The sequence below is a fragment of the Protobothrops mucrosquamatus genome, unplaced genomic scaffold (genome assembly GCF_001527695.2).
Source record: "Protobothrops mucrosquamatus isolate PMUCROS unplaced genomic scaffold, P.Mucros_1.0 scaffold_11, whole genome shotgun sequence".
NCBI classification, from domain to species: Eukaryota; Metazoa; Chordata; class Lepidosauria; order Squamata; family Viperidae; genus Protobothrops; species Protobothrops mucrosquamatus.
Window position 1 is genome coordinate 363,383 of NW_015386087.1, and position 27,940 is coordinate 391,322.

General features: G+C 41.0%; 1 protein-coding gene across 1 annotated transcript; it reads left to right on the forward strand.

Annotated features, from left to right (window-relative positions):
* On the forward strand, window positions 1–27,940 carry GATA6 (GATA binding protein 6). The gene is made up of 6 exons (XM_029284917.1): window positions 1–922; window positions 12,090–12,256; window positions 19,293–19,418; window positions 20,878–20,965; window positions 21,055–21,168; window positions 27,041–27,940. Exons 1-6 carry the CDS (start codon window positions 1–3, stop codon window positions 27,205–27,207), a joined length of 1,584 nt encoding a protein of 527 aa, XP_029140750.1. The 3' UTR covers window positions 27,208–27,940.

Below are 27,940 nucleotides of genomic sequence, written 5' to 3' on the forward strand. Positions count from 1 at the left end.
ATGGCCCTGGCCGAGGGCGGCTGGTGCCTGCTGAAGCGCTGCGGTCCCGACGACTCGCCCTGTCCGTTGGCACCCCGGGAGGCGCCGGGCCCTTCGCCGTCGCCGTCCTCGTCCTCGGGCTGCTCCCCCAGCGGGGGCGGGGGCCCGCCCAGCCTCAGGAGCTTCAAGCAGGAGCCCGGAGGCGCCCTCTCCACCTCGCAGCCCATAGGCCTGGCCGAAGGCCGAGCCTTGCTGGGGCCTTTTGTGTCTCTGGCGGCGGCGGCCGCGGCGCCCTCGAGCCTGCCCAGCTGGGAGGACTTGCTCCTTTTCGCGGACCTGGATCAGGCCAACAAACTGATCTGGTCAAGCCGCGCCTCGGCCAAGCTGAGCCCGGATCCCGCGCCTCCGCCGCCGCCGCCCGCCGTCGAGGACATGTACCATCACCCGCACGCCCACCCTCACTCCCAGAGCCTCCAGGGCGGCTCCTATGACGGCACGTCCCCGGGCAGCGGCGGAGGCGGCTTCATGCCTTCCACGGCCGGATCTCCCGTCTACGTGCCCACCACCCGCGTCGGGTCCATGCTGCCCTACCTCCAGAATCCCTCGGGCGCGGGACAGGCCGGGGGAGCGTCCGCTTGGCCCCCGCAGGGCGCCCCGGAAAGCCCGTCCCCTTCCTACGGCGGCAGCGGTGGGGGATGCGCCCACCCAGCCTCGGGCCGTTTCTCCTACCCGGCTGGCAGCCCCCCGGCGTCCAACGGCGGCCCCCGGGAGCCGGCCGCCTACAGCCCGCGCGAGCAGTTCCGGCCGCTGAACGGATCCTACTACAGCCCCTACGTGGGCGCCCAGTTCAGCCCGCCAGGCTGGGCCAGTCCCTTCGACAACTCCCTGCTGCACTGCCTGCCCGGCCGAGCCGCCACCCTCGCCGTGAGGCCGTCCAGCGCAGGTAAGGACCCGGGGCAGGCTGGGCTGGTGGGCAGCCGAGACGGGGGCCCCGGAGAAAAGTCCTCCCCCCGGCGAAGCTTTTCCGCGGAAGGAAAGAATCTGGGTTTGCCGGGAAGGACGAAATGGGGTTTGCTTGCCAGTTAATGCAGGGACCCTCTCGTGGGCCCGGTGGTGGTTGGCAGGCTTTATTTTATGATTTATGCTTTTCGGGATTCTGTTTGCCTTTTCGATGTTATATTGCTCCTATTTTACCACTGTTTCGATTGTTATGAGCATGGCTGGATAAATGAGAGGCACATTGCAGAAAGCCTGGAGCAAAATAATGTGAGTAAATCCGCAGAGAATTTAGGTGGATTTAAAACTGCTCGAAGCATGGTGTAAATGAGCCACCGGTTTTCGTTAAACACTTGAGCACCAGAAAAATTTATACCGTGTGATCAAATCAGAGTAGTTATCCATTGCTCTTTGGGTGAAAAAAGGTGGTGGGTTCAGCCCAGCCACCAATGGAGCGGGGCCAATATGAAGCACCCCAACCTGAAAAGGGCTCCAAAGTTGGTGGTAATCAAATTGCATTCAACACTCACAGAGGCGACCCATAACTGAGAGTAGCTGGGAATGTTCACTTTTTTACTCTTCTGGAGGCAGCTGTCAAACCTTCCGAAGGATTCAGGCATCCTGGCTTCAGAATCAGGTCCCCTTGCTTTTCTTGGTGACATTGGAAGCAGGTATTTAATGTCTTTGTGTCTCTTTATAGTGAGAGAAGGTTGAGGTCTCTAAGTATTTGAATCCCTTTTTATGGGCCTTGTATCCAGATTGTCAGAAGTGAGGGTATGTGATTGGGATAAATTCCTTTCCTATCAGCAAAGCCATTGGGATGGCATCTATAGTGGAATGATATCTATAGAAAAGCAAAAATAGGTGGGAGGGGAACAATGTTTGAAATTTAGAAAAGCCACAAGTATTTGTAAGAGGGAGGAGATTGTTAAGAGTTTGACTGTTGCCTCGGGCATAGTTAGTCATAATTAAATATGTTTTGCATAATGCACTAACCCTAAGCTACAAATTATGTTTTAATGTATGGTATGCATCCAGCTTCTGAGGGGTCCTGGAGGATGCAGGGTGCTTAATTGAATCCCACAATTCTCACTATAGTTTTTCTCCCTTTTCTTCCCTTCACTGAAGTCCATAATCCAATAAACAGGAATATGGAAAGTTTTTTGATTAGATTTATTGAAGTGAATGAAAAATATGTTAACGGAGGGGCCTTTCCTGTCCCAGGCAAACACCCTCTCTATAAGTGGTGATCTGGGAAGGGGCAAAGCAGGGAAAGAATGAACCTCCTTATCCTCACAGGACCCCCTCCAGCCCCATACATGGACCACAGACTTGAGACCTGATATTATCTTGGAGTGCCAACTTGACCTTCAATGCAAAGAAACAGGAGCAGTTCAGAGGGAAGACCACATTGAAGTCCTAATGTTGGGGGGGGGGAATATATTTGTGGAGGCCAGCTCTGTAGTGAGCCCCAAAGTTAGGGGAAAGAGGAACCAGAAATGCACAAGATCTTTTAAAACCAAATGGAGGAGCAAATTTAGGGGGATTCTCTATTATCTCAGTGGAGCCAGCAGAGATAGCAAGGGATGAGTCTGCTTTTCTTTCAAATGCTATGTTAGAAAAGACACTCCACCCCACCCCACCCCCAACAAAAGGGCTCCATGGAGTTGGGGAGGTGATTGCATAAGTTAGCCGATGCTTTGCTTATTTTCCCAGATAAGAAGCCGCCCATTAAATTTATTCAAAATGCCTTGGCATTCACTCTGCAGTCTTTCAGGGCCTGGACTGAGCATTAGGGCTATGTATGGTTCAATGTAAGTTGATTTGGAAGAAGTATTATGAGTCCTGTTGTCTGTGTGGAGGAAAAATATCCAAGGAGGCAATCTTATAATAAAGCTGCAAGTGATTTAGTAAAAATATACACATTTCAGTTGAACTTACTGTCCCCAAAAACAGGTGGGAATCTGGACAGCACACCTTTGGGATGTTCACACAAGGGATTTGACAAGACTAAAATGGGTTTGGGTATTTCGTGGTTGAACTGTGATGTGGGAATGCAGATGTCAGCTCAACATGTTGTGTGAAGCAGAACTTCCCATTGTGCCATACTGCACTGTAGTGTGTTCTGTTTGTCTGAGCAAAGCCTGTTATATGTGGTTAGCAACTGTGTTTTGCTAACTCAGGTTTAGCCTGTTGCTGAAAATATTTTAATCATTCTAAGAATCTGTTAGGATATGTCCTTTTATTTTAAGATAGAGAACCCAGGAAATTAAATAGAATTGAATAATTTATGAGATGAAGTTTTTTTTAAAATCCCAGATGCGAGAAAATGAATAATCCTGAGTATCTCTAGATTTTAGTTTTAGAACAATATGCAAATAAGAACTAATAAAATTATTGGGGCACTTGAGGTTTTTATCAGAGACAAATCTGTATTTTGATTTCTGCATCTGAAAACCTGAATACTACTATATATCATTATTACTTTTCTTTTCCTATTGCCAACAGAGTAAATGATGGTACTAGGATAGATTTAAAAGGAACCAGTTCAAGGTTAAATGTCTCATGGTAATTTTTCTTCTGTTCATAAATAAAAAAAAGGAAATGGGATATAATTTTTCAGAAATTTCAGGTTACTACTTATCACTCATTGATAATCAATTATTTTAAGTCGAGTGTTTAACAAGAGTTTAATTAAATCTACACACCTTGAATATCTCCAGCCAGCCCCTGGACAGAGTGCTTAGTTCCAGTAATATACTTTGAAAAAGCAAATCTTCCTATCATATGTAATATAGAATTAGGTGCATTGCTGTATTTACTCCAGCCCTACCCCCTATACTTTACTGATTGAACTTCAGCATTCACTCCTCCACCCTCTTTTCAAATGAGAAACTAACATGTTTGAGGGGGAGTACAGGTCTGGAAAATGATACATCCAGTGCATTTCACAGAATTTTAATGAGAAAGAGATCATTGTTAATTGAATCTGGAACGAGGAGTCCAATCTTCAAATGCCACTTCCACATACACACTAATTCGCATTTTTTAAAAAGGATTTTGCAGCCCGTATAGCAGCAATCTTTCCAAGATTTCCAAATGATTGAACTTCGATCTCCCCCCCCCCCCCCCCCCCCCCCCAAGATTATACGATGTTAAAATAACGTTAACCTTTGCGGTCAAACGCGACTTTCGGCTGCGGCAACACAGAAACGAGTTCTTTTCGTTATTGGAGAAATTAAAGGAAATTTAATTGCCGAAATAGGTCGACCGCAACCAGGATATTACCCCCCCCTCCTCGGGAAATATGTGGGGAAGAAAATACACATAGAAATATGAAAGAAAGAAAGAAAGAAAGAAAGAAAGAAAGAAAGAAAGAAAGAAAGAAAGAAAGAAAACCAGTTAACCAGGGTATATTTCTTCCCAGCCCTGCTGTCCCCCCTCCCCCAGTTTCCGAGACCCCCCCCCCCGCCAGCAAACAGATGGCCCAGGAAAGGGTCTGCCCAGCTCCGCAGCCGAGCTGTCCGCGGATCGGCCGACAGCGCGGCAAAGGTCGCCGCAGGGCGGTAGGCGCCGTCGAGGTGACCCAAAACGGGAAGGGGGAGGGGTGTTAAGAGAGGATCGATGCCGACGCGGCGATTGGAAATGGCAAGATTGAGTCTCCGGCGCCGCAGGTTTTGCTGCCCTCTCGGCTAGAAGGCGGGTTCACCCGAAGCGCTGAGAACAACAGAAGTAGTGGTTCTAGTTTGTTATGGCCTAGTTATGGCCTAGGCAGGAGGTAGGCAACCTTGGCTCTTTTATGACTCGTGGACTTCAACTCCCAGAATTCCTGAGCCAGCTATGCTGGCTCAGGAATTCTGGGAGTTGAAGTCCACGAGTCATAAAAGAGCCACGTTTGCCTACCCCTTGGCCTAGGACTACTTCTCACCTAAGTGGTGGCTAACTTCGCTCAAACCATGTTTATCCGATCGTGGTTTAGCGCGACGTCGTCTCTCGGCCTAAGAACATGGGGCACCTAAAAACAGAGGCCATTCGAGCTGCTAAGCCGCAATCCGCCCTTGAGTCCGGACGGCCCCTTTTGGGCCTACCGGATAATTGATTGAACCCGGGGTCCCTGCGCCTCTCTTCGGGAGAAAGCCCTGGGATGATACAAGGGCACCGACTCCCGAAAAAAAGCGGCTGGGGTCTTTTCGGGAGGCAGCGCGTCCCACCTCCCCGGGCAGAACGTGGCCCTGCCCAAGGCCGCGACTTTAAGCCGCAGTGCCTGCCCTTAACCTGGTTCTGTGCTAAGACTGCCACGGGGCATTTTCTGGGGAGGATCCTCTGCTTCCCTTCTCGCGACCGACCCTCTTTTGAAAATCCCAGATTTATCCTCCCTTCTTCCCCGCGACCGTCTGTGTGCTTCGAGCCAGGCAGGGGTACCCCTGGCTGAGGGGCTGCAGATAGTCGGAATTAACCAGGTTATGTCCACCTCGGCTCTTGGCGTGGGGGATGGGCTCTTAATTAGTCCTTCCACAATTAGGCGACGTGTCCCTAACAAAAAAAAAAAAAAAAAGAACTAAGGCTGTTGTTGACTGGCTAAAGTTCAGTTGAGTGAACCGCCTGCTTTTTTAGCAGATTGATTGATTGGGTAAGCTTTTAAAACAAACATTGCTTCTTTCTCAATGCCCAAGCTTACTTTTTAGAAAAGGCTTTCAGGACGATTTCCCAAATAATTAACAACCAATAATTCTGCATGAAATGACAAAAGAAAACCTTTTAAAATAAAGAAGGTACTTGACTCATACGTTCTCTTTAAAAATAGTTTACAAACACAGGAGTCCTGATCACAGTTCCATTCTGTGCCCCAAAAATGCTAGACCCTAGAAATATTTAGGATTTTTCAAATCCTCCCCCCCCCCTGCCGCCCAATCTTCCAGAGTAGTTAGAAACATAGAAATATGGATGAGAGGATTCTGATTAAACATTTTACGGAGTCAGTTAAGATAGGAAACAACTCCACTAGCTGAAAAGGTTTTAAAAAGCACTTCTTACTAAAGCACCCAGAATTTGCCTGAAATATCTGAAAAATAAATCTTTGTCTCAGGCAACAAACTTTTAAAAATCGATTCTAAACCAGCTGGAGGGACTTGACTATGGATTTACTTTCTCTTGGGGCTGGCTGCCACATACGTTTTCTCAGCTTCTAAACTTCTGAATAAAAGTTTGGTGTTACTGAAAATTCTTGGGGAGGCTCAGTGCTCCCAGAGTGGCCAAGAACTTGAGTCTGTGGTTTGTTACTGTCACAGTGACATTTACTATTTATCTTTCACTCTTAACAGCTATAGGCCCTACACTGGACTGACATACAATACTTAGAAGTTTCAAGGTTTTGTTTCTTTCAGAAGTGTTTGTCACCTTCTTAGAGCATCTGACTAAGTCACTTGTTAACCCACAAGACCTCATTCATGGTACAATAAATAATTCTGGTATTCTCCATACAAGGCTACAATCCTAAGGGTCAAGTAGTGAGATCTGAATAGAAGGCAGGGTTACATCTGTAGCTGGGATGGCCTACGGCAAGTGTCATCTGAAGCCGAAGGGCCCTGGCTTCAAGTGAAATGAATTGTGAATAATTAGTGGTCTTAATCTACTGAATCTCTTTTCTCTTAATGAATGATCAAATCACAGTGGTCTTCTACAGGACAATGTTGCTGTGACAATCCTTCGAATCCTTCAGGGAATTATATGAAATCAAGTAATGATAGATAGTAGTGATAAAATACCTTTTGTTCTGCAAGATATATTGTTTGCTACAGACTCAGAGGGGATATTTAATGGAGATCATCAGTTGAAAAAAATTACTTTTTATTTGCCATGTAAGAGGCGAGCTTAGAACATGGTAAACTCCTGTAAAATAATAATAGCAATAATGACCTATTAACACATTAAATATTTTTCTTTTAAAATGTGCCAATAGTGCAGTTCTGAAAAATGATTTAAGGTGTTTTAGTATCATTGGCTTTAACTAAATGCAGTTCTTCCAGAGTGTGACCCTTAGGCTCACTTGCTTCTGTATTAGGATCTGTGTTGATTTATTTAGATTAGGATACAAGCCATTTCACAGATTTGATTCTAAAGCCATCTATCAGCCAGGTGATTAAAGTCAACACTGCTGTACCATACAGTGACCACAACCAAAATAATATATCTACAGATACTGACTTCAATTTATAGATGCTTGAAAGAATAAACCAGGTATTTTTGATTACCTGGCCTGAATAATTCATAATAAATCATTTAAGGTACTCTCAAGAAATGGGATAAATTGAACATTGAAACCACTTACAAAATGGATTTTAACTAAAATACACATTATTTGATTAATCAAGTTACTGTAACGCTACAATCAAGGACTCCGAGAAATCTTCAGAAAATAAACAAGCTGCCCTGTAATTAAAACATTAATTACCCAAACATTTAAACATTAATTATCCAAAAGCCTGCAGAAATGCAATAAATGAATCCTCTAAATGGAATGGAGGCTCTTATTCAGGTTTCCCTAAATTTCCAAAAGGCAGTTGTCCAGATCCTTTAGCTACCACAATGAACTATGGAAAATGTAATCCACCTCTGGAGATGTTCATTTTCAGAAAACTCGGCACTAAAAATTATCGATAAATCATTGCTTTGTTTCTCTTTAAAAATGCCACCCAAAACAAAGATTTAATTTGTTTTAGGATAGCACACATTTGGTACTGGAATGCGTATGTATTATCTTGTAGCTGCAATTACACTCTCTTCAAAAGTAACTGATATTATTTTTAGCGAGCAGTCAAGTTTGTTATAGTGGGATCTGGAAAATTAACTCAGCAGCAATAGCTTCTTGGAGCCTTCCCTGTAAAGTTCTTCTTCTTTTTTAATGGCGTTTTAGTGATAGAGGTGGGAACTTAAATCCGATCAAAATGTAAAGTTGTCGGATGGCTAGCTACTATGATCCAAAAGCGGAAATAATCGTTTCCTCGAAGAACTTTTATATAGTTCCGCAAATTGTCCCCTGGTCTCCTGGAAGCCCAGACCGGGCTGCTTCTAATGCAGAAGCGAATCCGCGATCGGCCAGACGGCCGCCGTGCAGCCCAGAAGGAGTAGCGGCTCCTTGCCGCCGTGTCTGACCCCTCTCTAAAGGCCACCGCTTGGGGCGGCGGAAGCGTCCCGGGGCTCCGGCTCCCTATTTCTGCGCCCAAAACGGGAAGACCCAAAACTCTCCCCTGGCCGCCTGGCGTGCCAAGGAAGGGGGGCAGGACCAGCGCCCGGGGAGAGAAGGCGGGGGGGGGGGGCTAAGAGAGGGTTGCTGCTGGCAGGCACTCGGCTCTCCCTCGAGGCGAAGCTCCCGCCACGCCAGACCGACCCATTCCAAAGGTCTCTATATACACACACGAAGGCAGCCGGCCTTCTTTCATGGCAAGGGAACCAGAAAAAGTGGGGAACGCCATCAGCCAGGGTTTGCCAGGTTGTGGGAACGCAGCTTCCTCTTCTCCCTCCTCCCATGGGGCCGTGGGGTAGTCCAGGCGCTTGCCTAGGATGAAGCAAGCCTTTGGCTCCAGAGGTTGGGATAGGTCCCTTTCCGAGTAGGAGGTGCCTACTGAGGCAGAAAAGAAGCATTTTTCCCCGACCTTCTATATGTTCCGGACACCTTTTCAGCTCGATCCCAAAGATGTGTGCGAAAAGAAGGGGAAATTGATAGTCTTTGCTGTAAGAAATAAGGGCCCCTGGGAACTGCATCTGGGAACTCACTTTTTCTCACCTTTCTCCAAAATCACTTAAATAAACCGAGGTGCAGTCGTTTTATTTGGGATTTAGACCTTCTCCTCCACTCTTGTATGCGGTACCTACTTACCACATTTAAGTTAACTCAGTGTGGTTGTGAGGTTGCAAATAAGCGGCTGTGGCTGTGTGTGCTCGCTTCCCATTGATTGTGTGAAATGACTGACCCAGATTGGATCCTGTGTGAAATTTATTCTGGAAATGTAAAGTAGACCATAATCACCAATCAATCCAAGCCATTTGGAAGGGAGGTGTAAAATATCTTTCCCCAGAAATTCATTGGAACTTTTTACTTATGTTCAAGAGAGTCTTAAGCTTTGCAGACCAGGCTTGCTGGGAAATGAGTCATAGAGATTCCAGCGCTTCCTCTTGCAAGGTTTAATGGAGTTTGTTGGGCAAACCCTTCCACCAGAGGCTACTGAATGTAAACTGAATCTCAAACCAGGTATCTTCTGGAGCCTGAAGTCAATGGACCAGCTTCAGATCAACCGAAAAGGGGAAAAAAGTTCCAGTCTCTTCCCACTATCGTTCTCCATCAACGGAGGTGAGGGGCGGGGGGGGGGGGAGAAGAATTACAGCATTTGACAAATCCAAAGACAGACATCCGGAAATGTCAGAAACTTTGGTTGGGGTCATCCTTGTGGTTCACCGGACTGTGGCTTGCTGAGTCCACCCAGTTGCCTGGCGAGTTCTCATAGTCACCGGATTTTAAGCCAACTCATCGCATTGCACCGGAAGGGAGCTCCAAGGTAGGGTAGGGCCGCTGTGCTTTCAGCCTTCCTGCCAGCCAGGGGAGAATGGTCTGACCTCTACCGAATGGCCAACGAACGGCCCACGTCCAGCCCAGGGAGTGGCGGTGGAGGCTGGACTCTGCTTGAATTAAAAGACCCTTCCCCCACCCGGCAGCTCAAATCTCCCCAGGGCTGTGGGGCCTGGTCCCAACTGAGTTCCTTCTCCTTCTCCTGAGCCTCTTTATCTGTACTGATAAGCTGCGGATGCCCAGGGTTGAGGCGATCTTGATTTAAAGCAGTGTTTCTCAACCTTGACAATTTTAAGGCATGTGGACTTCAACTCCCAGAATTCCACAGCCAGCAATGCTGGCTGTGGAATTCTGGGAGTTGAAGTCCACATGCCTTAAAATTGTCAAGGTTGAGAAACACTGATTTAAAGTATGAGATCCATGTTCCGACTTGGCTTTTTGGGTTACCTTGAGGGCCGCCAATTCGGTGCATAGAAAATCAAAAGCCGCTGCCGGGGCGAGTTGGAGAGAGGCCAAGACAGAAATCAGGGTCCAGCGACCGCCCTCCTGCCTGGAGAGGAAACCCTTTTGGCCAGGCCAAGGTTTGGAGGCCACCGACGGCAGGCGCCGAGGTTTTCTATTTCCTCCTGGCTGTCCAATCCTCTTCCCTCCCCACTTGGTGAGCTCCGAGTCCTGGACCCTAATCCACAGCAAGGAAGCCCCAAACCTCCTGGACGCAGGGGTAGGCAACCTTGGCTCTTTTATGACTCGTGAACCTCAGGAATTCTGGGAGTTGAAGTCCACGAGTCATAAAAGAGCCAAGGTTGCCTACCCCTGCCGGCTTCCGTAGAGCTCCTAAATCTGGGCTGCAATAACCCAGACCGGGAGACGCCCGTCCAGCATCGCAGGCCGGATCTAGGAGCCCCTCCGGCCGAAGGGGAAAAACGATCCTTATTGTTATTATTATTTTCTCCCGTTATAGCAAAGGGACTTTAGATCTGGGCTTAAGGACCCTGAGCGGTGGGCAGGCTCTTCAGACAACCTCGGGCATTTCGGGAGGATCAGGCCGAGTCGGTGGCACCAAAGAGACCGATTAACAGTCAAAGGCGCGTCAGCTGTTGCCTTCCCGGCTCCCGCTCGGATAAGGGAGCCCCCGCGTCTCAATCGGGCTGCGGGGCAGAAAAGGAGCAGCCGGTCGGTCGGCTCGCGGCAGCCCAGGCGGACCTTGGCAGGAGGCCCGTCGGAGCCCGCCGCTCGGACCCGACCAGCCCAGGCGGCTTTCAGCGTAGACGGCGAGAGTTCCTCCCGTTTGGGCTGGAGAAGAAGAGCGCAGCCCCGCGGAGATCTCGAAGGCTCCGGGGCGGCGGGACTTGCCTTCTATTTCCTGGCGATAACGCCTGGCGGCGGAGGGAAAGCGGAGGAGGGGACTTCCTCCGTGGCCAAAGACCCCCCCTCGAGCCCTCCCCCCCACGTCCCGATGACTCATCGGTTCCCTGCTCCGTTCCTGAAAACGCGGAGATAAAGCAGATAGTCCAGGGCAGGGGTAGGCAACCTTGGCTCTTTTATGACTCGTGGACTTCAACTCCCAGAATTCCTGAGCCAGCATGCCTGGCTGAGGAATTCTGGGAGTTGAAGTCCATAAGTCATAAAAGGGCCAAGTTTGAAGACCCCTGGACTAGATGAGCACCAAGGTCTCTTCCAACTCTGTTGTTCTGTTATTCCCCAGTGATTTTGAGCCAGAAATGACTTTTCCACCAAATGAGGGCAGGGGAGAGAATCTGGATACCGAATTTAGGTTGCTGCATAGTTAAAGTTGGAGTGTGAGGCTGAGGCGTAATTATCTCATAGTTGCAAAGGTGGGAAGGGGGGAAAAAAGGGAAGCTTCTCAGAATATCTCCATGGGGAATGAATAGAAGAGAGTCTGATAGGAGCTGGAGCAAGATTAGAATGGAATTCCTATCACATCAAGTCATGTCAAGGGGAGGGGAGGGGAGGGGAAAGAATATGGCAACATTTTAATATTGTTTCTGCTATTCATATGTAATAAATTAATATGTGATCAAAATGACCAGATTACAGAGTCTAATTAATTGCACCTTTGTGAACAAGGGCTAATAGGTTTATCCTACCTCTTATTTACTCAGAAATCTGTTCCACTAAGATCAGCCTGGAAGCCTGTGTATGTTTAGCTGCAATTACTTCTATTGTGTAGGCTTGGTCCTAGGAAAACATGAATAAGGTTGCCTCATGAAGGCGCTCCTACTAGGGCTCCTACTTTGGAAACATAGCTGGGTGGGTGTTGTCTCACCTCATGAGTTTGGTGACATGGAAATTCATGGGGATTTCCTACTGAAGAGGTTTTGTCTGTGATTGAAACAATTTGGGAGATAAAGGTAATATTTTCTATAAAGCAATGATGATGGAAGACTCCTCTTTGCATTTGGAGGGGGAGTTCTGGTGAGGATGTGTGTGTGTGTGTGGGAGGGGAGGTAAAATAGCTGAACTGTGCTTCAACTGGGCCTCCCTCTTGACTTCCATGCTAATCCAGCCTTCCTGCCTGCCTTTGTTGTAGATCTCCTGGATGATCTGAATGAGAGCCGGGAATGCGTCAACTGTGGCTCCATCCAGACCCCCCTGTGGAGAAGAGATGGGACTGGCAACTATCTTTGCAATGCCTGTGGGTTGTATACCAAGATGAATGGCCTCAGTAGGCCCCTGATCAAACCTCAGAAGAGAGTGGTGAGTAGTAGCGTTGATGGTGCAGAGATAGAAGTATTATAGTTCTGTTTCCTCTCTAAAGTTGTACCCATAAATTGTCTATTAATAACATTAAAAAACAGTCCAGTGTGAACTCAGGAGCTGGCATTACACAACCCATTTAACGTTATTGAATTAATTTTTTTTTGCTTCCCATGACAGTTTAAGCCATGTCTAAAGTAAGATAAAATAATTATTGTGTTGTGTGAATATAGCTACTGTACCCTTGATAAAACATTTATTTAATTTATACAATATAGCTGAGCATTTTAGACAAGGTGACCCCGGGTGTCGAACAATTATAAAACAGAAATAGGGGTTGCATGTGAAGATAGCAATGTTATAAGAACTCAACTCTATACCTATTTAAATTTAACCACTGAAATATAGTACTGAAATTGGTATTGAAATATAGTTAATGCTGTATTGAGGTTGCCTTTCTGCTTGATTTAGTAGACACAAATGCAATATTGAAAATATTTAATACTGCAAATCCTTTTGCAAACAATGGGTGGTCACATTATTTACCTTTGGTTAACTGACCTCACTTGCATGATGCATCTGAGGAAGTAGCCTTTTTAGTGAGAACTGAACAGTATATGTGCAAGCATAATTTTCTGTGCTCTGATAAGGAGCACCAGGTGTGACTTTGATTTTAAAAACCATTATTTACTCTTGAGATTGTCCTCCTTTCAAAACTATATTGAAGCCTTTTAGAAATCTGTTTTGTTTTTACATTTTTAGGTGCAAGTTTTTTGGTAATCAAGAGCAAGCAAAAAGTCTTGATTGCAGTTGAGCTTAGCATATAGACTTGTTGCCTGCTTTATTCTAGTAAAAGAGTATAGATACTGTCCTCTTAACGAGTGTTCATTTGCAAACCGTTGGGGCAAATACACTGTTTTCTTTCGAAACCAAAACTGAGATGCTCACTCCTGACCAAGTGAGCCTTGAGATTTTCAAGTCTTTAAAGAATTTAAAGTATGTCAATGTACATAAGGATTAGAAACCACCAATTCTTTAGAACGAGACAATCTGCAAAACATAGTTCAAGCATTCCTGACTATTTTTATTGTAATGTCTTCTAAATTAATTGATGCAAGAAATGTGTAAACCCTAACTGTTGTCATTCCTGTTGAAGGGACTTAAAAAAGATTTAATTTTTAAGGAGATGTCTTTTTAAAAAGCCACGTGACTGGTCTGATCTTTCCTGTGCCAAAGGCAGATGACCAATCCCCAATGCCCCAATGGGAGTTTGAAAGAGCAAAGAAAAGAAGCATCTCCGTTGTCCCCAGGAATTCATTTTGCAGGAAAAGATGAAAAGCATCAATAGACCAAAGAAACTTTACCTCCCGGTACATTATTCCCCAATTTTTTAATTCCAGTATTTCCCCCACTGCTTTCACTTCCCTTGCTTTTCTTATTGTTGTTATTATAATATTAACAACAATGTGAAATTACAGCTACCAGTTCTTTAGCTGGTGTTGGCCTTGATACCCATTAAGTTTTCCTAATAACCTAGATGTGCAAATGGTGTAGTGTATGTGTGGATCCAAGCAGTGTAGCATTTTGTAATTGACAGATGAAAATGTTGTCAATGTGCAGATTGACAAGATGTTTTGGTATGGCACCCACTGTGCCGATAGCCACTTGAATCATCATAGCTGATTTATGCCATAATCTTTCAAACTTGTTTTTTTTTCTCCAGATTTTGACATTTTGTGTTACTTTGTGAAACTTTAACATTATCATCATCATCATCATTATTGAACAGGTTTGGGATATATGGCCAGTTACAATATCCTACTACTGGGTTACCATAGAATAATAATGGCATCATAACAGAAGTTTTTATATATTGGTATTTTTGAAAAAACATATTTTTGCAAAATGTATGCAGGACAACACTGAGAAGAAATAATTAAAAATGTTGCATTTTGAAACAGTAATTTGAAGATTTGCTGTTTAAACAGTGTTTTTAAAATGAGCTGATACTTGTAAAATAATAGATGCAAATGTTAAGTTTTACATATATTTTCCTAAAATAAATATTAAAATACATGAAGCTATAAACAAAGAGCTAACAATTTATATCAAACTCTTTCAAGTTCACTTCAGATTTTTCAAGCTGTGAGCTATTATTGTGTTAACTTTGTTTAATGTATGTTGTAATACAAATAATCAGCACTTTGTTTCCATTCTTATTTATCTAAGATGTGTCATCTCTGCCAATCTGTTGAAGGACAAACAAAAAACAAATAATGCCCTCAAATTAGAAACAATGTATTTTAAAAAAAATCACACTTTCCTTATGAGATTATTGTCTATACAATGAAGTGCCCTTAAACCAGAAGGCTTTTCAAAGTTAATCACTGCCAGGATTTTGCAATTGGTTATCTCCCTAATTTCATTAAGTGCAGCATAATCTAATTAGAAAGAATGAAAGGAACTGAATGCTTTCTCATTTTTTTTTTCCTATTCATTTGCCCTACCTTGCATGGTAGAGATTACAGCAATAGCATGGTGCTCCCTAAAACGTCCATGCATTTCAAACAAGCAAACAAGAGGGATCACGGGTGTATATTACTCATATCTGAAAAATTATGTCCGTGTTAACATTTAAGAACAGAAATATGATATGCATTACCGCGCTGTATTTCCATGGTAGTACTGTATATTTTTAAAAATAGTTTACTAACAGTAGCAATAGTTTGAAAGGGATATATCATACCCAAGTTCAAGGAAAAATGTGCTCATTTAAATGGGTTTCTTGGAATCTGGAAAATGAAATTCTGTTGAGTTTTTTTTAAAATTGAGAGTATAATGATATTGTGACATTTACTGAGTGTAACCCAGCAAAAATTAGCCATACTGAGATCAGAAAAAAATCTCTCTATAGCAACTGCCATATAAACATATATATTTATTTACTTGTTTAGTTCCTATGGCTGACTGAATTAAGGGAGACTTCCACCCAGATCAGTCTATAAATTTGTACCTATAACTGTGAAGTCTGCTTATTTTACTTTCAATACAATTTGAAAATGCTCTATGATGTTCATTCTTAGCAGTTCCATTTAATGTACATCTGGGTGGAGGTTAAACTTACTAGACGGCCAGCCTTAAACATAGTCAGAGAATGAATTTATCTTCAAAACTGTTTGCCATTTTTAAAAAAATTAGAACACTGACCAGTTTGCTTCTGATAACCTTGAATACCTAGCAATTCATATTTCTTTTTCCAAAAATGATATGCTTGCACAGCATAACATTAGAAAAACATTTAATGGATGTGTTCACTCTATTTTTGTTATCTTAGTTGGATACATTTTATTGATCTGTGTAAAATATAACAAGAGCATTTAGCAATAATAGTAAATAATATAAATAACATCCTTAAATTAGAAGGCATCAATCGCCTTATTTTATTGAGTCATTGCAGCACATTTCTCATGTAGAGACATCCATTGAGTACAGGCAGAATCACAGTCTGGCAGATCCCAGTGAATTTTTCTACAGAATAAAGAATACAGAAAAACAGGGCTGGAAGTGACCCTCTTGGAGGTCTTTTAGTCCAACCCCCTGCTCAGCGCTGCTTGAGGAAAAGGAGTCTCCCTTAGTTTATTTGACTTCAGGTATCGGAATAAACATGTGCAGAGTGTTTTCTTAGCTAGTTATAGAACTGGCTTGCTTCTTCTGGGATCTTTTCTTATATCCCACTCTAGTCTACTACCCTTTTTTATATTATTTGTCACATTTATAGGGCGGCCTGACTCCAGGAAGGTTCTGTATGGTGGATTATATTAACAACAGCAAGAAACAGTATAACAAAGGAAAGAATGATTGTGTATCCAGAAGTGAATTTTTAAACCAGCGTGCAGAACCCTATGAGAGATTAGGCTAGGGTCAACTGCCCTAAGCCAAGGCTAAAACTGCCCAGAGTTACTGAGCATATTACAGCATACCAAGTTACAGCATATTAATGAATTAATTAATGCAATAAATGACCATGATTTTAAAGCTATAGTAAGGGCAGGGACACATGGACCTTAATTCTAGAGGGTAGGTGCTGTGATGGAGAATTATCCCTCTCACTTCCTGGATGCCGTCAGTTTAATCAGTGGGACCTGGGATATCCTCCTTTTCCAGTCTCTGCTTAGTTTTCTCAGGATCAGCCAAGGTGATCTGTCAAAACATACTTAAGTAGAGGCGTAACTTAACATTTTTAGATATACAGAGTGCATCCCTGATTACAATAGAAAAATAATATTTTAAGAGCGTATCCAATGATATCTATTCACTGTGGTTGCTTTTGTAGCCCCTAGAAGTGCATCAGAAAGATTGGTTATCTTCCATAGCAGACCTGATATCATCTATAAAGAAAAATAAAACAAAGTAGTTCTTTGTATAAGTGAAAGTTGGCTATTGCAATTTTGTCTGTAATAATAATAAAAATAGTAGTGCCAGACTAGTTTTATTTTGTTTTTGTTATGCTGGTTAGATTAACAGAACCAGAATTTCATAAATGTTTCTAGTAAGCCAATGGATCCTTTTGCAGAAAGATGTATGAGGCTGCCTAAGCTAAGTGATTTTTGCTGTAATGCATTATTTTATAACCTTGAAGGAGGCAACTACAGCTTCCTGGAATGACATTTTCTGTGCTGTATTTATATGCTTGCAAAGCTCAACTCATACACTTTAAAAAAAAAAAAATAACACTGCAATTCTTTTGCAAAACAGCAGATTTATGATATAGCTGGAATTCCTTGTCTCTAGATCAGTTGCTGCAAGAAATGTTATAACCCCATCCCATTCACTTTATATATTTAGAGGGACTCTTTGGATATAAGCTCCACAATTGTAGAATTATTTCTGATGAAAAGCTGCCTCTTGGCTTTCAAACACCACAGACAACAGTCTTAAATAATTTGTTTATAATATAGGCCTTTTTCGTTCTGTGTGAGTTTACTGATATTCTCTCTCTTATCCTCTAAAAGGCAAGCCCACTTCTGGAAAACATATTGGAATGTGGCTTATTTTACAGAACTCTCACAGGCTAGAGAGGGAAGTGATTTATACAGTCAGATGATCCCAAAACAATTCTGAGTTGGGGGGCAGACTTGATACAATTTCCTGAAACCATCCTGGTTCAGAAGACTGTCTTTTTGACATGGCTCTTATTGCTTTTTATTTCTTATTTTGTGCAAATGGGAAGTGTTTGTTTTTTAATAACCGGATCATATACTGCGGGAACTAGGAAGAACTGGAGAGCAGATGAATTAACATAAAATGACACAATAATGTCACTTAATATGTACACATATCAAATATGAACACATATCAAGGTTTCAGTAACACAATACATTTCAAAATATTCTAGGGCTATTTAAATATAGTAGAACATAGTTTATAAGAATATTTCATTATATTTTTTCATTATAGTATTATATTTTTTATTAAACATTTTTAAGAAAAGAAAAAATATCAAAGAAAAAAAATTAAACACAAAATAGATAAACAGGGAAAAACAACATAAATTAGATTTAAAAATTCATTATTTTAATGATTTGCTTTAAATAACTGGATGTACTATAATGTATTAGAAACTACAAACCATTGATAAAACCCAGATAATATATCAACAATAATCAATGCAATATAAATCATAAAATGAGATTAACAATTACAGTAGTTTTTATTGGGTTCTTTATCCACTCTGAGTTTGGTTATTTTCTTGCAGAAAATACCAAGAACACAACAGTTCAATCTTGAGCCTCAGATAATCACTCCAACTAATATCAAGTATGGGCATCATATTCTTTAGAAAATTCTGTGTCAGATTCACTTTTGAAATACAGAATTATTTTGGACATCAAGACATACAATTAGAACTTAATTATAATTAGCTATTTTTCTGCAGAAAGAACCATGTTGACTTTCCAATTAAAAAGTGTAGAATAACTTTGCAGACATTACCATATACTAAGTTAAATCAATATACTTGGGTGAGAATGTAAAGTTTAGTAATATGTAATTTCAAAAAACAGCTGATTGGAAAGGGAATTCAGCTTTAAAATGTTGTTTTATTCTATTGTGCATCATTTTCTAAAATTGTTGTGCTTACAATATTGCCACCAAAATGGAAAACTGGTAATTACATTTTCAACATTTTTTAGAGAATGAACTGTTTTAGCAGTCACTTTAGAAGAAGCCAGAACTGGAGTAATGTATCAATAATAAAACATATTATGCCAGTTTTCTCAAAGTATAATATTTGGTGTGAATTTAACATATTTTCCCACTAAATTTCTTATTAATGCATAGCAGCTATTGAATCTAAATGTTGCATTTATTTCATCCAACAATCTTTAATTTCTTGTGTCCTGAGTCCTAGTTCACCAACAAATGGTAAAAAGTCCCAAATTTTATGTTATGAAGTTATCAAATTCAGACATGTGTCTATACAGTATATTCCCGCATGGTTTTGTATTTTTTTAGAGTTATATTCTTTATTTGAAGATATCAAAGTCATTTGGGTGGTTATGGCCCATTCCAGAAGAGAAAAATCTGCAAGGATTTTATCCTTGGCTAATTACTAATCATCTCTAGTAGTCTATACAATTTATACGTTTTCTTGACTGTAAAGAATCTCAGTGGGAAAAGTTAACCCATGCTCAAGCTGAGGCCTTGTTTTTGTCCAGGGGAACAAAAAGCAACAAATGTAGTTTGAAATCACTCAGATAAGCTCTGGGACCAAATGCGTAAGCAGTGATCGAAGACACAACAGGATTCTCAGTCCCGAAGATGTGTTTCAAACTTTCAATGCTTTTATGCTATAGAGACCTTTATTCTTGAGAAATGTTGAATCTCTGTCTTGCCTTATCTACCTGTTATTTACTGGTGCCTCCTCTTCTTTTCACAGGCCCATTTATAAATTTCTGCAGCTGCTTGTGGGGGAGGAAGGTCAAGTCACACATTGGGCCATTGATGTTTTCCTCTTGTCTTGTGTTTTCCTCTCTAGCCTTCTTCAAGGCGACTGGGCTTGTCCTGTGCGAACTGTCATACTTCAACCACCACTCTTTGGCGCAGGAATGCAGAAGGAGAGCCTGTGTGCAATGCTTGTGGTCTGTACATGAAGCTTCATGGGGTAAGCAGCAACTTCAGGAGCTCTTTCCGTTTCATGTGCAACTGATCCTCAGGGGAAACGCTTGTTAAGATTTATACAAGGCCATATCCAACCCTGCTGGAGAATTCCCAGAGGAACAAGAATGCTTTTCTTGCTTGTTTGTTTTATGTGTTTGCAGTTGCATCTAGAGCTAAAAAATACAGGGGAATGTCAACAGAGAAATGGCATCCCTTTCTGTCACATCCTCCTCATGTAATATTTCAGCAAAGCTACACTGAATACAAAACAGAAGTAATTTTTCGTTGCTATTGCCGGGCCTCATATATTACAAATGCATTTTAAAGTATCCTTCAGTTAGAAACATTCTAATAATAAATAAGCTTCCTTATTAAATGCTATTAAATGAAAAATAATAAAGGAGACTAGTTGAGAGGGTCCACTTTTTAATCATGTACAGACAAGAAAGCTTCAGAAGAGGAATGTCTGTTTTTATCCATGCACATATTGTTTATTTATACCAAGGAGCCCTGGTGGCACAATGGTTAGAATGCAGTATTGCAGACAAACTCTGTCCACAGCCTGGAGTTCGATCCTAGCGAGCTCAAGGTTGACTCAGCCTTCCATCCTTCCAAGCTCAGTAAAACGAGGACCTAGATTGTTGGGGGCAATATGTAAATACCGGTAATACTCTATATTGTAAACTGTCCAGAGAGTGCTGTTAAGAGCTATTGGGTGATGTATACATCTATTGCTATTGCTATAAATCTACATCTAATGGGAAGGAAGTGTGGGGAAGGTAGGAAGGAAGGAAGGAAACAAAATTCACAATGGAAAGGGCTAACTAGATGCTTAAAAGTTTATTCAAAGGGTCTTCTTCAAAGCTTAAAAGTATGGTGAGCATCTTGCTAGTTTTCATGTGCAGTTCAAGGTGGCCTAATCTCTTCCTGAACTTGTGCTTTGAATGTTGCTTTTGTTCCCTTGGACAACAGGTGGAACTAGAATGTGCTTTCTGTAGTGTCATCCAGTGCTGAGGTTCTCTCCAGCATAGGAGGTAGAAGCAAGCTGATTGTTCTCTGACTGATGTAGAAGGCCAAAGTGGTCTCTCTAGTTGTCCTGATTCTCTTCCTTGGCAGACAGGAGATTCAGTCTATTGAAATACAGGACATTTTGCATGCTCAGAAAGTAGTCCTGAAAGGAGGAAGAGACAAAAATGTTGAGTGACTTACTAATGCCAAAAGCTTGCGGGGAGGCTGAGCTCTTGCTTTTTAATGTATTTTATTTTTAAACTTTAAAATAAAACAATTATAATTGGAAACATTGGGGAGAATAAACAATAGAGGATCTCAGGCTTAAGATCATTCTGCTGAATATAATGGCGTAATTTCGCTTATGGCAGAATGGGTCTAACGGAGACTGATAAATCTCCTAAGAGGAAATAATTTCTGAAATTTAATGTTTTATGTTTCTACATTCTCATTAGGTGCCCCGACCTCTTGCTATGAAAAAAGAGGGAATTCAAACCAGGAAACGAAAGCCAAAGAATATAGCTAAGACAAAATCGTGCTCTGGTAAATATACTCAAAGAGTTTGAACAGGGACAGATAATTTTCTATGATGCAATTGTTCTAACACAGGGTTGTTGTTATTACCTTTGCAGGTAATAATAACAATAATACTGTTCCTATGACTCCAACTTCCACATCTTCTACAAACTCAGATGACTGTATAAAAAATGCTTCCCCAAGCACACAAACAACAGCCTCAGGGGTAAGTGATAAAATAACATCCATACTTGCAAGTGGATTTCCATTGCTCATGTTATCTCCACTTTTATCTTATCTACTATTATAACAGTAATCTAAATAAACTGTTCTGTTTGTTAGCTGATACTGGAGTGGGAATTTCTCAGGAAATTGCCTATAAATGCAAACATAGTGTAAATCTAAAGTACTTTACAAACATCTTTATTAAAGGTTTGCTTTCAGACACGTATCTTATTTATACTATATTGGATTATATATTATATTGTATTGTACATTATATATTATATTGTGTTGTATAATATATATTACATTGTACTAAGTTGTCTAGTAGACATTGGCTCTGATCCCAGGTGGGAAGATTCATAGGCTAAAATATTGTCCATGTACACAGTCTACATCCTTTCTTTAAGCTGTTATCAAGAATCATTTAAAGTCAGCAATGAAACTAAGGAGGGAATTCTCAGAAAAATTATAAAACAATGTACAGTAATTGTATTCATATAACATCTCAGTCTCACTCATTCCTTCCAGAAATTTACATTTATTTCAACTAGACATTTTTTTATCATCTGGTACCATTCAAAGTTGGAGACAATTGATCTTCCCATCCATTGTCCAATACTGCAACCCCATAATACCTTCTTTTAGCTTAGTAGTAATATTTTCAAAATATCTTTTTAGAAAGCTTTTGAGGCAAAAGAAGCCACTATAAAGCAATTTAACAAGATCCTATGAAAATTACTGCTTTGTATAAAAAAACAAAGCATTATTTTGCAGAACAAGCAACAGAATTTTCTGCAATGAGATTCTCTATCCAATTCCACATTAAAAGTACAAATCTGAATTACTTTTACACATTAATTTCAATGGAGAAACATTAAGTTGAGGATTTACTATACTTAAAAGCATCATTGTAATATTGTATAAGAATTAAAGCTTTCATATTAAAGATTAAAATGCTTAATTTTTTTAGATTCACCAAATGAAGAAAAATTACAGTCAGGCTATTCAAACAGCTATCTTTTAAGTCAAAATATAATACATGTCAGTATAATGAAAACTATTCTCTTAAGGTGACATTTAGTCTGTCCCAGATATCTTTAACAATGAATAGGTGACAAATTTGTTTTAATTATTTAGTAACAGCCTACCCTCTCTTTTATTCCATGTACAGGAAAGTGATTATACAATAAATTTAACAAATTTAACAAGAATCACATATTCCAACTTTACTGTCCCCCCCCCCCAAAAAAACCCCATCTCCCTCTAAGTAACTGAATCAGCCCTTTTAGGATTAATTTAAACTTTTAGAACTATGTTATGGATGCTCTCACAAAATGACTGCCATGGAAAAACTTGACTTTTCACAAAATGGCTGCCACACAAGGTTGTTATTGTGGGGAACATAGGAGAAGGAAGGAGTATTATGTTTAATTCCTTGAGTTACTTATAAAGTAATAAAGGTGGGATCAAAATCTAATAAATAAATAAAAATTAGCCATGGTTTTACCTAAGCCCTATATTTAATATATACAATATACAGTATACTTATCACAAAACATCCATTTCTTACAAAGTAAATTGTTCTCTTTCTGTTTGGAGATTATATATCTCATTCCACAAGAACTAGAAACTTGTCTTTTTTAAAAATGAGAGTTTAGCACCTGATTATCCTGATACATCAATTACTATTCTCAGCAGGTTTGCTGGATTAGTTTAAATATATTAAATATATATTAAATATAGGGCTTAGGTAAAGCCATGGTAATTTTTATTTATTTATTTATTTATTTGATTTTTATCCCATTTTTATTACTTTGTAAGTAACCCAAGGAATCAAATATAATACTCCTTTCTTCTCCTATTTTCCCCACAATAACAACCTTGTGAGGTAGGTTGGGCTGAGAGAGAATGACTGGCCAAAGTCACCCAGCCAGCTTTCATGTGTAAGGCGGAACTAGAACTCATGGTCTCCTGGTTTCTAGGCCAGCATGTTATACCAAACTGGGTCTTTTTTTTCCCTCCCTTTGATTTTTCTTTTTTCCATTACTTTCACTAGGATCAAAATGCAGTTAGCTTTCTCCGACTTCATTCCATTATTCTCAATATTCCTCACTTTTATTTTCTGCTACAATAATAACATAATTAATATACCCTTAATTATGTCACTCACATTTGTTAGATTAGAATCCCCTACAGGAAATCAGGGGGGAAGGTTACTGATTGCAACAAATGAAGAGGGAAAGTTACCTACCCCTTGACATATTACAGAAAAGAAACATTCTTTCCTTGGTGGCTATCTCTGCTTGCATTAAGTATATGTACTGATACAGTTTAAACAATGAAAACTAGTCTGAGCTGTTAGAAATATTTACTCAAAGTATCAATGGTGAGGAGCATTTGATTAATTTACAGACTGAGCATGCAGCCTTAAATCAAAAGTGCTTTGTCTGGAGTAGACGGAGATGAGACACAAGTTGGCCAAAATCCTCTCCTACTTGGGAAAAACTCTTTCTTCTGGTTGACCCCAAGGATTTGTTATCAGAAAAATCCTCATCTCTGCCCAAAATGTGCTGGCAGAGAAAACAGAACTAAATTGAGACAGGGCAGGACGAGGGAAAAAAAAATCAAAACACATATAAAGCCCTTCCAGATTAGGGACCCACCCAGATTATTGGCACAAATAGAGGTCAAACTAAGGGTAACCTTCATAAATTTCCAATGTTCTGACTTCAGGGCACTGACTTTTGTCATCCTTTCTTAAATTATGCCTACCCTGATAATATTGAAGCCAAGATTTAGTGCAACTGGACTTCCCAAGCATTGGATCACTTGGCTTCTAAACATTTTGGCCATGTGAAAAAAACATTCTCCTAAGAATTTAATGCAGAAATAGACTACTGCACTTCAAAACCTCACTCAACTTCAGAAACCTATCTAACTACAGTATTGTTGAAACTTAGTAACTTTGAGGCAAAAAAATGCAAAATAATTTTAGGCGTTATCTCTAAAATTTGGTTAACTTAAATGACAAAGCAAAGAGCTCCACACAACTCTTTACAGTAAAATAAAGCTCTCCTGTCCACTTGGCATCATTGCCTTCTCCATCCTTGACACACACTGCCCTTCTCCCATATTAACCATGGAACCATCCACAAAAATGTTTGTATATGTGCATGTGTGTGTGTGTGTTTGTATGTATGTATGTATTTATTCATTTTGTATCCTGCTTTTATTATTTTTATAAGTAACTCAAGGTGGCAAATGTATCATATACTCCTTCCTCCTCCTATTTTCATGCATTTAATTTAATTAGCCATTCATGCAATTAATGTGGGATGAAACTAGGGCTATGCTGAAAACTGAATTTGAATTTGAAGGGTAAACATGATTCAGAGCCCCCATCAGCATGTTTAGGTTTCTTGTTGGAAAGACTCTGAAGCAACTCAGAGAGCTGCCCTCTGTGATCCTGAGAGAAGAAACATCTGGTTTGAAGATATTCTTGACAGTTCTTGACAGCTTGCACCCATCCAAAATTAAATTTTGCCATTTCGATCTGGATCTCTGCACAACCCTGTTAGAAATGTCTACAAATATATTAGCAAAACTCTCCTCTGACCAAATTCAGATCTGTACAACTTTCCCTTGTTTTATACCTTGATACAAAGGCAGAGTGTTCTCAAGAAATAGTATTACCCAAAACTCAAAAGTATTTCCTCATACAAAATCATATGTAAATGAGCTGATGGTATCAATCCAGACACTTGATTGGGCCATAAGAAAAGCAAAAGGGATTTTGCTACAGAAAAGTTGGTTTGTTGCATATATAGTGCATAACTGTAAAGATATACACATTTCAAATCACACTTTGGTTAGTTTAGATTTAAAGCTCTTTTAAATTCTGGTGCTGTTTCATAATGGGACTTTTTTCTTTGCATTGTAAGTGTTTTGTGTTCAATGATCTTTTGCAAACTATGCTCCATTCTGGTGGCACTCAATCAGGAACAAATTGCTGAAGATAGAGCAAGATGGATTTGAAAGGGTTTTGTATTAGACTTTTCTAATTTGACAGCCACTGGATGCGCGATGTTCTTCCCATGTGTTATCCATTGTTAACAGTTGTTCAAACCTGGAGACTGGGGATAATGGAAAAAGTAGTCCAATATAATTGGAGGGAGTCAAGTTGGGAGAGCCAGATATATTGCATTGTATTGTTTTGCCAATCAGAAAAATTCCAAATTAACAGGAAAGATTAAAAGATAATGTTCAGAACTGAATAGGAAGGAAGTTTTAGACACTAGTGTTTTTCAGTTCTTGGAAAAGTTGTTAATGGACAGAAGAAAACACATTCTTTTTCTGGGATAGAAATGATTTATTACGTTTTTCTAGACAACTGTGCCAAAAGCAGTACTGAAAATGTGGAGATTCAGCAAAAATTCATAAAGACAACAATTATATTCAGCTGAAACTCATTTTAATTCACTCAGACAGTGAAAACTTTAGGAGGGTTACTGAGGCAAGAAGTGTGCAAGAAGGCAGATAAATTTAGACTCAAAATGATCACTGGCATCTGATTATGGGCATTTTAAATTAATCCCAGGATTATGGACATCTTCCATCCAAGAGGATAGGAGCAAATAGGAGGAGACTGTTCAGGTAGTCCTACCATTCATTACAACGGCACTGAAAAAAGTAACTTACATCTGGTCATCGGACTTATGGCCATCAGAGGAATACCACAGTCACTTGATTAAAATTTCAGGGCAATCTGTATGTATTTACAGTATAATGGTTGCAGCATCCTGGGGTCAAAAAACTCTAACCCTAGGTTCCATTTGCAACCGTCCCAAACTGCTTCTGACAAGCAAAGTCAATGGGAGAAGCCAGATTCACTAAGCGATTGTATGATTTGCTTAATAAGCATGGTAAAAAAGGTTGTAAAAATCAGACACAACTCACTTAACAACCTCCTTGCTTAGCAACAGAAATTCTGATCCCAATTGTGGTAATAAACCAAGGACTGTCTGTAACGATTGACTAATGAAAGAAACGCTCTTTGATTACCCTCGAGTCTATCGGCGTGTTTACCCCATTTAGTCTTGACCTCAGCCATGGCACCAAAAATACTGTTACAGGAGATGTCCTCTTCTCTGCACATCACCTCCTGGGCAGGATAGTTGCTGATCTACTTGCACCATTTCGAGGGAAACCTCAGACTCCATCCGCCTTGTGATTTAGCCCTTTAAGGACCCCAGCCGAATGACATAGAATTGACAGCTGGTGATACCCCAGGGAAGTGCCTGCTTTGGGCATGGTAAAATAAAAATGCCTTATCTGGGTAGTGGATTAGGAAGGGGAGTTAGACCCACTTCTTTGCTTGCCCCCCGTCTGGTGTCTTAGATGGCTGCTTCTTGGAGCCTAATAGCAAATTGTGGGCTTGGTTCCAAAAGGGCAGCTAATAAATAGTGAAATGTGAGCTAACCTTCTTAAAGAAGAAGCGAGGATTAAAAGAACGGAATTTTCGAGGATGTGATCATTCAAAGCAGCTCAGTACGCATTGTCTAGAGCAGTCAGTCTGTTTTTCCACTCCAATGGCTGATCTGTTATCACAAGGTCAGTTCCTGGAATTTACACTGAAACTTTGTACTGAATATTCTCCAGGGTAGTCTGTAGCCCAGACTGACGATCAGTCACCTGCAGCTGCAGTCCAAAGTGAGCATCTGAGCAATGGGAAAAGTACCAGCACTAGCATATGTTTGTGTGTGTGTGTGAGAGAGAGAGGGGGGGGAACAGGCTTTGGCCATTTCCTGTCCCACCTCAGTTGAAGTTTACTTTTTACTGAACATTAAATAATGTTCTTTTTTTCCTTGCTGCAGGCAGTCTCTTCTGTGATGTCCAGCCGGGGCGAGAGCACCAGTCCTGAGACTAGCACACTCAAATATTCTGGCCAGGAAGGGCTTTACTCCGGTGTCAGCCTGACCTCCACTGCAGAAGTGACAGCCTCTGTGAGACAGGATTCTTCCTGGTGTGCCTTAGCTCTAGCGTGAATTGGTGGCATATCAATGCTGGTGTCGATATTTGCCCTGGGCTGCAGCCAGTGATTTGCCCTTGTGCTGGATATTTTTGCCTCGATCAAGCAGTCCAAGAAGCTGTAGCAGTGAGGGCAGGGACATTTTGCCCATTATACCTGCTTCTAGATACATTTCGTCCCTGCAACACTGACTCTCCAAGTCACCAGTCTGCAAGAGATTCAAGGGAGTTGGAACTGCTTTTACTCAACAAGGAGTGCCCTTCTGCACTATTCATAGATCTTCACCATGACTATCTATGCTGCCTTGTGTATTTGAGGACTGTGTCTTTGTTTCACTCCCACGTGACCAACATCCAAGATCTGATTGATGTTGACTTTTTTCTTTCTTTTTGTAGACAAAGTAGGCAAAGCTTACATTACAACGGATAATGCAGTCCAGAAGAGCAATGCAAATGTGCATCTTGTCCATATGTGTAACTGCATATCTTGTACTTGACAGTTTCTGATCTTTTTCCCAGGTCAGTGTTCTCAGCTAGTGCCTTCTGCTCTATATTTTCTGGGTAGTTTTTCTGAAGTAACTTGCGATAAAGCCCAATGAAGGAAAACATTTGGTACACCCTTCTCAAGTTAGAACTTGCTAACAAGAAAGTATACTAAAATATTTGCATTATTGTCTTTAAGTATATACTGTGATGGAGGAGGTGGAGCATCTATGATGTGACTGAACTGTATGTAGTCAGTCAGAATTT

What these genes read in the sequence shown, in the direction of transcription:
- GATA6 (XM_029284917.1), top strand. Translation starts at nt 1, where the DNA reads ATGGCCCTGGCCGAGGGCGGCTGGTGCCTGCTGAAGCGCTGCGGTCCC. An exon ending in CGTGAGGCCGTCCAGCGCAG is followed by an intron (nt 923 to 12,089) that starts GTAAGGACCCGG and finishes CCTTTGTTGTAG; the next exon opens with ATCTCCTGGATGATCTGAAT. An exon ending in AACAACAGCCTCAGGGGTAA is followed by an intron (nt 21,169 to 27,040) that starts GTGATAAAATAA and finishes TGCTGCAGGCAG; the next exon opens with TCTCTTCTGTGATGTCCAGC.